The 11,707-nt window shown below is 47.2% G+C and overlaps 1 protein-coding gene across 1 annotated transcript; it reads left to right on the forward strand.

Moving 5' to 3' along the window:
• The first annotated feature begins 107 nt into the window (after positions 1-107).
• GINS3 (GINS complex subunit 3) lies at positions 108-4,881 on the forward strand. Its single transcript, XM_031615472.2, has 3 exons — positions 108-424; positions 1,038-1,271; positions 2,967-4,881. Exons 1-3 carry the CDS (start codon positions 185-187, stop codon positions 3,195-3,197), a joined length of 705 nt encoding a protein of 234 aa, XP_031471332.2. The 5' UTR covers positions 108-184; the 3' UTR covers positions 3,198-4,881.
• Positions 4,882-11,707: the final 6,826 nt, after the last annotated feature.

The raw sequence follows: 11,707 nt of genomic DNA on the forward strand, positions 1-11,707 counted from the left end.
ATTTCTCACAGTGAAAAATTCAACCGTGCAGGATTTAATAAACCGTCACTGATCTGGCTGCTCTTGCACGGCTGTGACTTTGACGGAGCGCTGAGCGCCCACAGCCCCGTTCCCGCGCCTCAGCCTCGTTCCCGCCCCTCAGCCCCGTTCCCGCCTCCGCGGCGGGCGGGAGTTCTCTTCGCGCATGCGCAGCGTTTCCCGCTGGCGGCTGAGCGGGAGTCGCTGCGCGCCTGCCCGCCTGAGCATGGCGGAGGCGTATTTCCCGGTGGGCCCCGGGTTGGGTCCCGAGGAGAACTTCTTATCGCTGGACGACATCCTCATGTCGCAGGAGAAGCTGCCTGGCCGCGCCGAGAGCAACCTGCCCCGATTGGCCTTCGCGCTGGGCCAAGGGACCGGCGCCGGCTCGGGGGACTCCATCCCTGAGGTGACGGGCGGCGGGAACTACAGCTCCCGGCAGGCACCGCGCGGGGCGATGCAGGGCGGGCGGCTGGGCGGCAGCGCGGGGCATGCTGGGAGCGCGAGGCGCGGCCCGGGGCTGCGAGAAGCGGAGCGCTGCTGTTTCCACCAGCGGTGTTGTGAGGAGATACGCGTGAGCAGCGCCGTTTGCCTCTGTTTTTGAGGTCGACGCAAAGACTCGGAGTCCTGCAGTAATAACTAGTGAATAGCGTTTTGTTTATATCTCAGTTATAGAATCCTTAGCGTTGGAAGGGACCTTTAAAAGCCATCTAGTCCAACTCCCCAGCAGGGCACAGGGACACCACAGCTCCATCAGGCTGCCCAGGGCTGATCCGGCCTGGCCTTGACAGTCTGCAGGGATGGGGCAGCCACCACCTCTCCGGGCAACCTGTTCCTCTCTGCCCTCACTGTAAAAGACTTCTTCCTTACATCCAACCGTCTTTAAGCATGAGGCTGTTCTGAGCACAAAACCGGCCCTTTGTAATACCAGATCTTCACTATTGAGGTTTCCTGTCAGTTTCTGTGATTTGTCCATGTGTTGGTCCACTTCTGGGGACAGCCTGTGCCTTTCTCTCCTGCAGGGCTCAAAGCTGGAGATCCCGATGTGGCTGGCCAAGGGGCTGCATGACAGCAAGAGGAGACTGATCTCTGTGGAGCTGCCAAAGATCTACAAGGAGGCCTGGAGGACAGTGTTCAGTGCTGATGCCAATGTGGTTGATTTGCATAAAATGGGACCGTACTACTATGGATTTGGCTCCCAGCTCCTGAACTTCGACAACCCAGAGAACCCTGAGATAGCTCAGACTATCCTGCAGGCAAGTATTAGAGCTGAGGCCTGAAGTTTGTCTTTGTGTTTGCTTATCTTCTTGTTCCCAGCTGCCCAGCAGACTCCTGGAAAAACAGCTTGTTCCAATTCAGATGACTTCAGAATGGATTAAGGATTTCTAGATCAAGCGGTATGACCCTTTTGGGGAATGGTGCAGCCTATTAATGTCAGTGCAGGCCAAGAGTTGGATTTTAGCTTGGAGCTTCCACGCTGTAAATATGATATTTCAGAAAATCCTGTAAAACGGGACTAAAGGGGATGCAACTGTATTTAATCTTTTCCACTGCTGCAAGGCAGAATTGATTTGCCCTGTTTTTTGTTTTTTTAACCTGCTTTTAAAGCTCTTTTCATACTGTCCTGTGCAGCTGTTCCATTGCTTCACCATCCTATCTTAGGCTTAAACAAAATCTGTTTCACAGCAATACAAGCTCTGTTCTGTTTGTCTCACACAAAGTAAATGCTGAGAACAGATTCTCTTCCTTCCTGCAGCAGGCTATTATGTATTTGAACATTGGTTTTCTTCACTCTGGGATAAATGGCCCCAATTCATTTGGTACCTCACTGTGTGTCATGCTTCCTAACCTCTGATTGCTGCTGGTATTTTTCCAGTTCAGCTTCAGCTGCTTTGACGGGCAGCATCTCGAACAGCACACATCTTCCTGCCTTGCACTCTTGGAAAGATTCCTTTGTGAATTTTCCAGACCATGATGCTGTTTGCTCATCATGTCACAGCTTTTCTATTTTTCTTGATAGTGTGACATGGACACATTTGGTTTGCAGTCCACGGTGAGGTGCTAAAGCCTGCATACGCAGACCATCATTCTTTGTCCTGCATTTTTGTAGTTAATTATTTCTGCCTTCATGTAGAACCTTGCAGTAGTCCAGCTAAATTACATCCAATGATTTTCAGACCACATTTCTAGTTTGTCAGGATTACTTGTGAATTATTATTCTGTCCCCTAATGTGTTCACAGTCATCCCTCCTCCTATTCCTGCACGTTGTTTGCTAATCTAATAAATATAATTTCTATTCCATTAATTAACTTCATTCATGAAATTATCAAATATTACTCCTTTCTAAAGGTCTACTAAAGGTTTGCTTTCTGCATTGAGGAGGTGACCACACCTTTCCTCATCTTTTCCTTCTGCTAATGTATGTCTTAACAAGAGAACCACTTCAGCACATGTCACTAGTTGACTGAAATATCAAAGCATGCAAGGTGCAACTTGTTGAAAGCAAATGAGAGGAGCTGTGCTGTTTTACCTTAAAAAAACATCACCATAAATAAGGTTTTGACATATCTTCTGGTCCATTCACAAGCTGCAGCTTGTCTGTTCCTACAGCAGCTGCTGTGGCACAAGATTCATTCCACTGGTTAAGTGAGATGGAGTAGATGCTAATTGTGTTACACCCTCTAGTCTGCTCAAGCCTGTTGTTAGAGAGCAGCCAAATCTAATTCCATGCATGCTTCCTCTCCACTGTATCAGATATTCACTCTCCAAGCTGAGGCAGGAAGTGGTTTGTCTTCATACCCAGGATTAATAAGTGCTGTGTACAGCAGCCCTACCAGCAGCTGGCAGACCCTGAACCAGCTGTGAACATCTCCTATCTTGAAAGGTCTCTAGCATTCAAGCTGAAGCAGCCTCTGCTTTATGTGTCAGTAATTTTGCTTATCTTCTTTAGACATTTATTAGCCGTTTCCGTCGTATCATGGACTCCTCTCAGAATGCCTACAATGAAGACACCTCAAGTCTGGTGGCTCGGCTGGATGAGTTAGAGCGAACCTTATTTCAAGCTGGCCAGAAGGGGCTGAATGACTTCCAGTGCTGGGAAAAGGGACAGGCTTCACAAATCACAGTTTCCAGTCTGGTCCAGAATTATGGGAAAAGAAAATTTACAGAAATGGATGGATAAAAGCCTGAAGAACAGGTGGTTGCAACAGAGGACACAGATTGATAGTCATGGAAGAGAAAGATGAATCAGCTTGGGAAAGGATAGACCCCCTGTCCATTAGTGGCAATTCTTTTCTCTGACATCTTTGGATTAGCCTAGTGCAAATCTTGAAGGCAGATGGGAAGTATATTAAAAATAGATCACATCACATTGCTGGATAGCCTTACAGCTTACTCATACCACTCCTGAGGATCTGTGGTTATAGTGCTTGCTAAGTGGCTGAAAGGATATGAGAGGATTTTCTAGAAGGGTAATTGATATTTATCATTCTTTATCTTCCAAATTGATATTTGCAGAGCCAGATCTGTTTGGAAGAGAAGTGTAATTGTTTGCATTCCATCTTTTCCATACCAGCCTCATGGGAACATCTGTTTCCAGCTTCTCCGTTCTTTGGAGAGCCCCAGTTATATGAAAAAAAGCACCACAAATCACACTGAACTTTTCCCATTTCTTGTACATCTAATTATAACAGATACTGTTCATGAGGCAGGGATCCTTTTCCTTGCTGATTTCTGTACACAGCATTAGTACCTCAGAGAATGCTTCTTCACCTGTGCAGGTCTGAGGAGCTGCCTGGTCTTCTTTTCCCCCTCCAGCCTTTGTGGGATCAGTGCTGCAAGTGATGGAGGATGTTCCATCTGCTATGAGTGTCTTTTGTGATGGATGTGTTTTTACAGCAGATGTTGAGCTCTTCCACTCATTTTACAGGAGCAACAAAAGTTAGTCTGGGCTGAGTTAAAAGCAGGTCCTTTAATGGAAATCATCCTCCATTATCAACCTCTGTCATCTGTTTTCCCATGAGAAAATCTACATACTAAGTTCAGTTACTAGTGGAGGGACAGAGTGAGTAAACTGAGTTCCCTTTCTTCTGATCCATCTGCAAAATGATTCCAGTAAGCGTCATCACTGCCAGTAGGAGAGATTGAAGCTGGTACTCATTGAACAGCCCAGTGGTTATCATCCTACATGCATGTCCTTCCTGCTCCAGGAGTCACTGGGAGACAACAGCAGTTCTGATGCAAGACCTTCAAGATCTGATGCACCAATTCTTGTAGGAGTTGTCTTTGCATGTGTATCTGGACACCAGATTCTTCAGACTAAAGACCTTCAGTACAAATGGTGCATGATCATTCCTCTGAAGCTTTGCCCTGGAGGTTGTGAGAGGGGGCAGGGTGTTGGCTTCAGCACCTGCTTGGGAGACAAACTGGAAATTGTGCCTCACAAAGTACTTCTAGTATGTACAGAGTCAAATGCTGCTGTACATAGTAGCCTAGGCATTTTCTTGTAACATTTGTATGTTTTCTATTTCTGGATTTTTATGCTGAATAAAGATTTTTAAGGGGAAGTTATTTGATCTGAAGGGACCATTCTTAGCTGTCCAGCAATAGAGAAATCAGTCATAGATCGTGCAGATCTCTGCAAAGTCATGGCTGCAGAGGACAACGCAGTCCTGGTCATCCTATTCCCGTTCTCTTTTAGGTGACATGATCAAGAACTGTTTTCCTGCAGTCAGCTGTCTAACTTATCCCATATTAGTAGTAGCAGTTAGCTGAAGCCATGGCAAAAACACTTCCAACCTGATAAGAGCTATTGATTTTGTAGGTCCACATTTTCCTGTTTTTGTTTTGTTTTTTTTAAATAAAAGAAGGGAGGTGATTCCATGTTACCTTTTCATCAGTGTGACATCCAACAGGTGGGAGCTGGCTATTTCTGTTCATACCCTGCTGCTCCAAGAGCTAAAGCACAGATTGCAAATCGTGTCAAAACCACATTCAGTGTTCCAGCTGCAAGGGAAGCAAGTTTAACTTCACCTGTGATAAAAACACTTTAGGTTTGAAGGGTTATTTTAAGGTGGTTGCTTTGAGAGCTGGTTTATAACCAGAAGTCATTCTCTCCTCAGTTTCTAGATTAGATTTGATGACTCTCCAAACTCGCTTCCCTTGTTTGTAAGAACATTTCTCATCATTACTGCCAGGTCCAAGCAGATGGTGTACACTCACCAGTGTTTTGTGCAGCCAGTTTGAGAGTTGGGAGGTTGAAGTAGTCCTTAATGTCAGATGTCGCTTTTAGTAACCCTGAGTACTTTGTAAAAAAAAAAAAAAAAAACCACCACCATAATATCCTTAAAAATCCAATCCTGCAATTTTTAAATTACTGTTTCTGTTTGTAGATCTGATATTCTGTGGGTTTTCTTTTTTCATTTCTGGCTGGAATGCTTTATTCTGTTTGGAAGCACTTTGTTGCTACTGCAGACACCCACTGCTGCTGTTAAGCCTTCAGGATAGCTGACAAAAGAATGCTCTGTAATTTTTGTGAACACAGACTGTCCTTTATGATTGCACAGCATCAAGCTGTGCCAGAGGAATTTGAACTCCTATATTACCAGAATGGCACAATAGATTACAGAACTGTACAAAAGAGGTACAAAAAGAACTTGTAAGTGTCACTACTCTCCATATCCCTTATCTTCACACTGCAGGACTACTGACACTTATGAGAAATCTGTATAATATGTCTATGCAATGTTTTCCATTACAACTAAAAAATAATAGGAATTCAGGATGCTGGTTAGTTACTCATTCACATTAAAACCCAAAGGAACATTCTTATGACATGTTTTCTAAGAAACCCACAGGCTGGCTTGGTACAATCCTTCCCCAAAGGTGGGAGTCGGTCCTGTTAGACCCATCTCAGGGCAACATTTGTCTGAGTAGCTTCTAAAATCTGCTTCTGCTGGGCAGCCTCCCTGGGTGCTCCATTCTAGTGCCAGGCTGTGGTGTGACAAATAGGGAGTGTGTGTGCACCAATGCAGCAGAAGATAGAGTCACTTCAGCTTCCTAGCAGTGAGCTGTTACAATGGTCAGCAAAACTGAAAAGCTTTCCTCACCTGCATTTCATGTGAGGTGTTAGCACTCCAAGGTTTCTTATTTTATTCTATGTATTCTTTCAAGTGTGTGAGGCAGCTGTAGGTGTTTGAGGCCCAGTTAAACACAGAGCTTTACAGTCATCCATGCACAAACTCAGCTATCCAGACTACTTTTTCCACAACAGTTCTGCTTTACTCCCTTGATTTTCTTTGCTATAAACGAGGTCTCATTTTGTCCTCTGGTCAGCAGAAAAAAAGCTGTTGATTGCTTCTGCTAGCCATGAAGCTATAGGCATAGTTATTCAGACCAGCAACATCCAGGAAAGATGGTAGTAAGGAATATTTTGAAAACAGACATACAGTAATACCATGTACTACTTGTACCAGAGGAGCAATAGCACCTAGCTGAGTTAAAGAGCATTTCCACTTTTGATCACTGTAACACGATGGAAAGCATAGCACTAAAAGTGTAGTAGTGAAGTCCAAGGCTGCAACAGGTGAGGATATGCTCAAATGTTGTAGCCAGAGACACAGAAAAGAAAACCAAGCTACTTACCCTTAGAAGACCTCCAATAAGCAGGAACCTCTAGAGAGATACCCTTGCCTCCACTGCCAGCCCTTAAATGAGGTCTGGGAAGGGGTGGAGCCAGGATCCAATCACTTAGGTACATTGCATACACCTGAGCTCCCCTAGGTTGGCCCTGCCTTCCCACCAGGTGCTCAATCACTGCTTCAAGCTGTGACTTAGAATTTCTGCTGCAGTCAGTGATCTTCTAGCCATTTTTTTGGTGACTAGCTGTTAGAAGAACTTCATTCAGAATGTTAATTGACCCAACTGCTGAATAGAGATGTGATGTAATCCAACACTAGGACAATGGTGTCTGCTTTCTTTACATAGAGCTGCTTCTGTACCCAGATGTGCTGTTTATAAAAACACATGGTCTGGTAGCACATCATACGGCTTAGGAGATTGTGGTTTTATTTAAGAATCCAGCTCTCTGTTTAGCACTGCCTCTGCCTGGTAATGGGCAGCTCAAAGCTGTTCTGTACCTCAGTTTCTTTTTCTGATGATTGAATGATTTTGAACTCAGGATTGGAAGCAATGACATAATTTCTTACAGCAAATATGTTGCTAGGCTTTCACAGCTCTGCTGCATCTACCAGAGCTCAGCTAGTTACTTGGTGAGTGCTTGACAGAGCTAAAAGATTCTTCTTTTCAGAAATCATGCTGGCTTCCTTGATCCATCCCATTAAATCCTTGATGCTGAGCTTCATCAGGACTGCCAGATATCTGATTAAATACAGAGAAGCACTTTTCTCACTCTCCATCCTTCTCCCCCACCCAAACAGCCAGTTGGCCCAGCAGGAGAGTGGCCAAGCGTGGATAGCTGAGCCAGCATTTCTGCTCCATTTGCCTGATATTGCCAACTCAGAAGTACTTTTACTACAGCTGACAGCAGCCTGAGCACTAAATGCTGAGCTGAATCGTCAGTGGGACTTTACACAAAAATTGATGGAAGGATAACAGCTACTGTGGTTTTGTTGTGTCACGTTGAATGGGGAATGAAGGGAGACCACACACATTTGAAACTTATTTCTGATGGGTTTGCTTTTAAGTCTGGCTCTGGGAGCTGATCTCCAGTTAATATAACACACTTTGCTTTGTTTCATGCTGACCGGGCAGAGGCATTCAAATCTGGGGCAGACAGATTCTGTTTGTGAAAGAAGCTGGGCAGTTAGAAGTGTCTCTGGCTTCAGACCACTTGTGTGCTTGCAGTGTGCTGCATCTCCTGCTGCCATGACCACATGGACGTGGTCTGGGAGAGTCGCTGTGTGCACTGCTGGTCAGCAACTGGGAGAGAGAGAGTTGAGCTGGAGATGTTATTTTTGTGTGAGCCCTACCAAAACTGCTTGTTTCAGTTGAAGGTGGTGAGAACTCTTTTGATGTTCTTGTGCCTTTGAGACCCAGGTAGATGGCTAAGTGAAAACTTTAGTTGAGTGAGACTCAGGATGGGTTTAGGTTGCACTGCCTTGTTTTGGATTTGAGCATGCAAGAAGAGCAGATGTCATAGTTGGCATAGACACTGAAAGTGAAGTATTGCTGATTGCTGCATAAGGACGGGACTGAGAGAAAGCTGCCAAGAATTGCACACAGAAGAGGTGGACAGTCACTTGGCTGTACCACCTGAGTCACATTCAGATGTACTGAGTAGTGCCTGAGGGGGTGCAGGACTGGCCTCATGCTGGAGCAGTCAGTGCCTGGGGAACATAACGGAGGGCCAGGGAGAGCAGGTAGCAGAAGAAAGAGCCCTGGCTTCTGCCTTCATTTTCACAAGTGCTTCCTGTGTCATCCTCAGTCTTAGACAACCTGAGAAGTAGGTTTAGGTTGAGTGTATGCATATTTGAAGGCTGTGGTTCATAGAGAACAAGAAGGAAAAAGACCAGACAGTCAGTTGCTTGTTTTCTACCCGCCCTGTCCTTCCCTGTCAGCCTGAGCCCTGTGCCCAGCACATGCCATTCAGACTCCAAAGCCATCTGCTGGGACTGGGCTCTGCTGTCCTGGGGTCCCTTGCTGTGATGGAAGGAGCTGGGCTCTGTGGCTGTTTCCATTTCTATAGTATATCCCCTGAATCTGGGACAACCAGGGATGGGGGAACAAGTGAAGCTGTGTCCACCTCCTCCCTACAGCTTGTTGCAGGGAGCTCTGTTGGCTGCCAGGGAACAAGAAAAGCTGCTCTAAAGAAGTTGCCAGGCACAATAGCCCGGGAAGCACCTGGCCATGGGAGCAGCAGGCATGGGAAGGCAACCAGACTCACAGGAAGCCAGTGGAGGAACTTCAGCAGTTCTTCAGGTGTGTTTGGGCAGGAGACAGCAGGTGGGACAGGCAGTACCCAGAGGCAGTTTGAAGGGGACCTCCCATTACTGTTGTATCTGAGTGAAATAGGTGGTGTAGCTAGTTCCTGTCAGTACATTGTGACATGCTTATTTTGTGACCAAAGCCTGATGTCAAGAGACTTGGAGATGTGTGAGGAGGTAAAAGAGACGAGGAGTCAGAGAGTGAAAAACAGCCTAGAGAGAGCTTGGGAGAAGGCCTGGAGATGAGGAGAAAGAGGAAGAGCATGAACTCCTACCTTCCCCAGGCACTCTCCATTGTCTGGTTTTGGTTCGTAGAGGAAATCAATCCTGGGATCCCCTTCCCCAACACAGAGGGCTGTCAGCTTCCCAGCACAGGTGCCAAGCTTCCTGGGAGCCAGGCCGACCCCAGTGCTGCCCCATGGCACTGTGCAGGAGAGCAGTGAGTTGCAGCAGCCAGACCACTCTGTGGCTGTGTGGAAAATTACAGGGGGTTGCACAGCCCCAAAAAGCTGAGGCATTGGTTCTGGTTTTCGAAACACTTCATTAATGTGATTGACAATACTAGAAGGTTCCTGAGATTAGCGTGCTTCTATTTTTGAAGAGTTATTTCTGATGGCAGGCTGCCAAGCAGTGCCATTGGCCTCCGTAATCTTTCTGTCTGATTGGCAGGACACACTGTGGTCTTTTGCCTTTTGTTAGCCTCTCTGAAGCCATATGGTTCCAGTTCTTCACAGGGTTCTCCTACAGTCAGAGGAAACATACTTTATCCAGGTTTTCCTGTCCTGTGGCAAGGCAGAAATCCCTTGTGTTGCAGGGTAGAAATCATTTGTCCTTTAGATGCTGGTATGCTGCTGAGTAGGGTTTGGTGAAGGAGACTCTTCTGAGAGTCATGGTAATGCTGTCCCATCTCTGTTGTGATGCTGTGATTAAAACAATGGCAACAAAAGTAGTAAAAGTCAAATGGATATACATGTTGCACATCCCAACCCAACCTGTGCTCACAGCAGGTGTAGCTCACAAGGCTGTGCCTGTCTCCAGTAGTTCTGGTGGTCCCTTGAGGGCTCTCCCTACTAGGGTGCTCCCTAAGTAAAGCGGGAGAATACTTGTTAAAAAAATGGCTTGCAGACATGCACAAACAGGAGGTCTGGCCTGAACAAATAGGCAGAGCTTTCCCTGACTTCAGACCAAGAGATTGCAGATGCTTAAGATGCAGCATGGCTTTTCTTCTCATGCATTAGAGCAAAATGGGAGTGGGGAGATAACCACCCAATAGCATAGCCCTTTAGCTGGGGGGCTTGGCAGCAGTGCAGATGGGAACAAACAGTGAAGCAGATAGAGAAATAAAGGCACCATCAAAACAACCCTCAGACATTTGTCTTCAAAGCCCATAGCCAGACTGTAGACACTCTAGGGAAGGCATTAATACCTGTTTGAATGGCAGAGGCTTCAGGTTTGCTCCAGACCGTCTAGGTTTATTACCATCATTTTACCAAGCACTGCCTGGTGCCTGAGCTGTGATTTTTGCCATTCAGTTTGGGCTCAGGTGCACAAACACAGCTCTAGCTGCCTGGCTGGCACAGACAGAGATGGGCACTGCTCCGCATTTGCACCAGCAGCATCAGAGGGAAGCTCTCACCCAGAGCTTTGAGTCAGCAGAGTAGGATGACACAGAAAAAGGAAATCACTGCATTGTCCTCCTGCTTACCTCTGTGCACAGCTCTGCCCTCCCACAGCCCTGGCTCTTGGCCGGGTTACTTTGGCCAAGGGAGCCAGCAAGGAGTGGCTGCCACCTGGCAGACCCCTCACCCGGCCCCTCTGGCTGGAGCCTGCCCCCACCTCCCCCTGAAAACTCACAAGCCGATTAAGCCCAGCATGTTAATTGGCTGTGACAGCTCATTTTGTTATCTTGCAGTTCATTATTGATGGAGTGCATGTGACTGGATTCCCAGCAAAGGTCAGTGCCAGGCCTCCCTTTCTGCCTGGCCAGAACGTGGGCACAGTAGGGCAGCAGCTCTGAGAATGGCACTGGTCATGCCGTGCAGCACCCTGCAGGGGGATGTCCCATGGCACCGGGTAGCTTCACCTTGGCTTCTCAAAAGAACAGGGGTGAAAGGGGCAGGAGTGGGGAGGGAGGTGTGCACTGGAGGCTTAGGAGGATGCAGTGGTGTGCTTTGGCTAAAAGCTCCAAAACTAATGTTCTGTCCCTCTGTCTCCCTCCTCAGCATCTGCCGGGTCTGTTGCCCAAATGCAGCACGACATGAGAGTTCATTAGTGAGGAGCAGGACGAAATCGTTAGGACCGATGGATCCCTCTGAGCGAGAGACATCGATCAGCTGCAGGTCAAGGAGAAAGTCAGGGACAGAGCCGGTGGGGTGCAGGCGTGGGGAGTTGGGTGTGTAGCTGCTCTGTGAAAGCTCTCAGGCCAAGTACAGAGCAGGGGGTACAGAGACTGGCCAAACCCCTCTTTTTGTATGCTGCCCTGCCCCACTTTATCCCTCTGGGAAAGCAGTGTGTGTTTCCAGATCTGGTGCCCTCAGCAGCCCAGAACTGTGGTACCCCCAAGCAGCCAGCAGAGAGAGTGCTACCTGCCCATACCCACCTGTATGTCCCCAAACACCAGGGGCAATAAGGCAACTATGGAATCTTGGATAACCGTCAAACCTTCCCACCTCATTGCCACCTCCTTTAGTCACCCCAGCATCCTGGAGCCTTGGGGATGGCATCACCCCACTCTTCAGGGGAAGGTTAA

This window comes from Phasianus colchicus, chromosome 13 (assembly GCF_987193195.1).
Source record: "Phasianus colchicus chromosome 13, bPhaCol1.hap1.1, whole genome shotgun sequence".
Classification (NCBI taxonomy): Eukaryota; Metazoa; Chordata; class Aves; order Galliformes; family Phasianidae; genus Phasianus; species Phasianus colchicus.

Bases quoted from the DNA above. Each gene is read 5' to 3' on its own strand.
- GINS3 (XM_031615472.2), top strand. From the start codon at position 185: ATGCGCAGCGTTTCCCGCTGGCGGCTGAGCGGGAGTCGCTGCGCGCCT. The intron at 425-1,037 runs GTGACGGGCGGC...TCTCTCCTGCAG, and splicing joins CGGGGGACTCCATCCCTGAG to GGCTCAAAGCTGGAGATCCC. The intron at 1,272-2,966 runs GCAAGTATTAGA...TATCTTCTTTAG, and splicing joins TAGCTCAGACTATCCTGCAG to ACATTTATTAGCCGTTTCCG.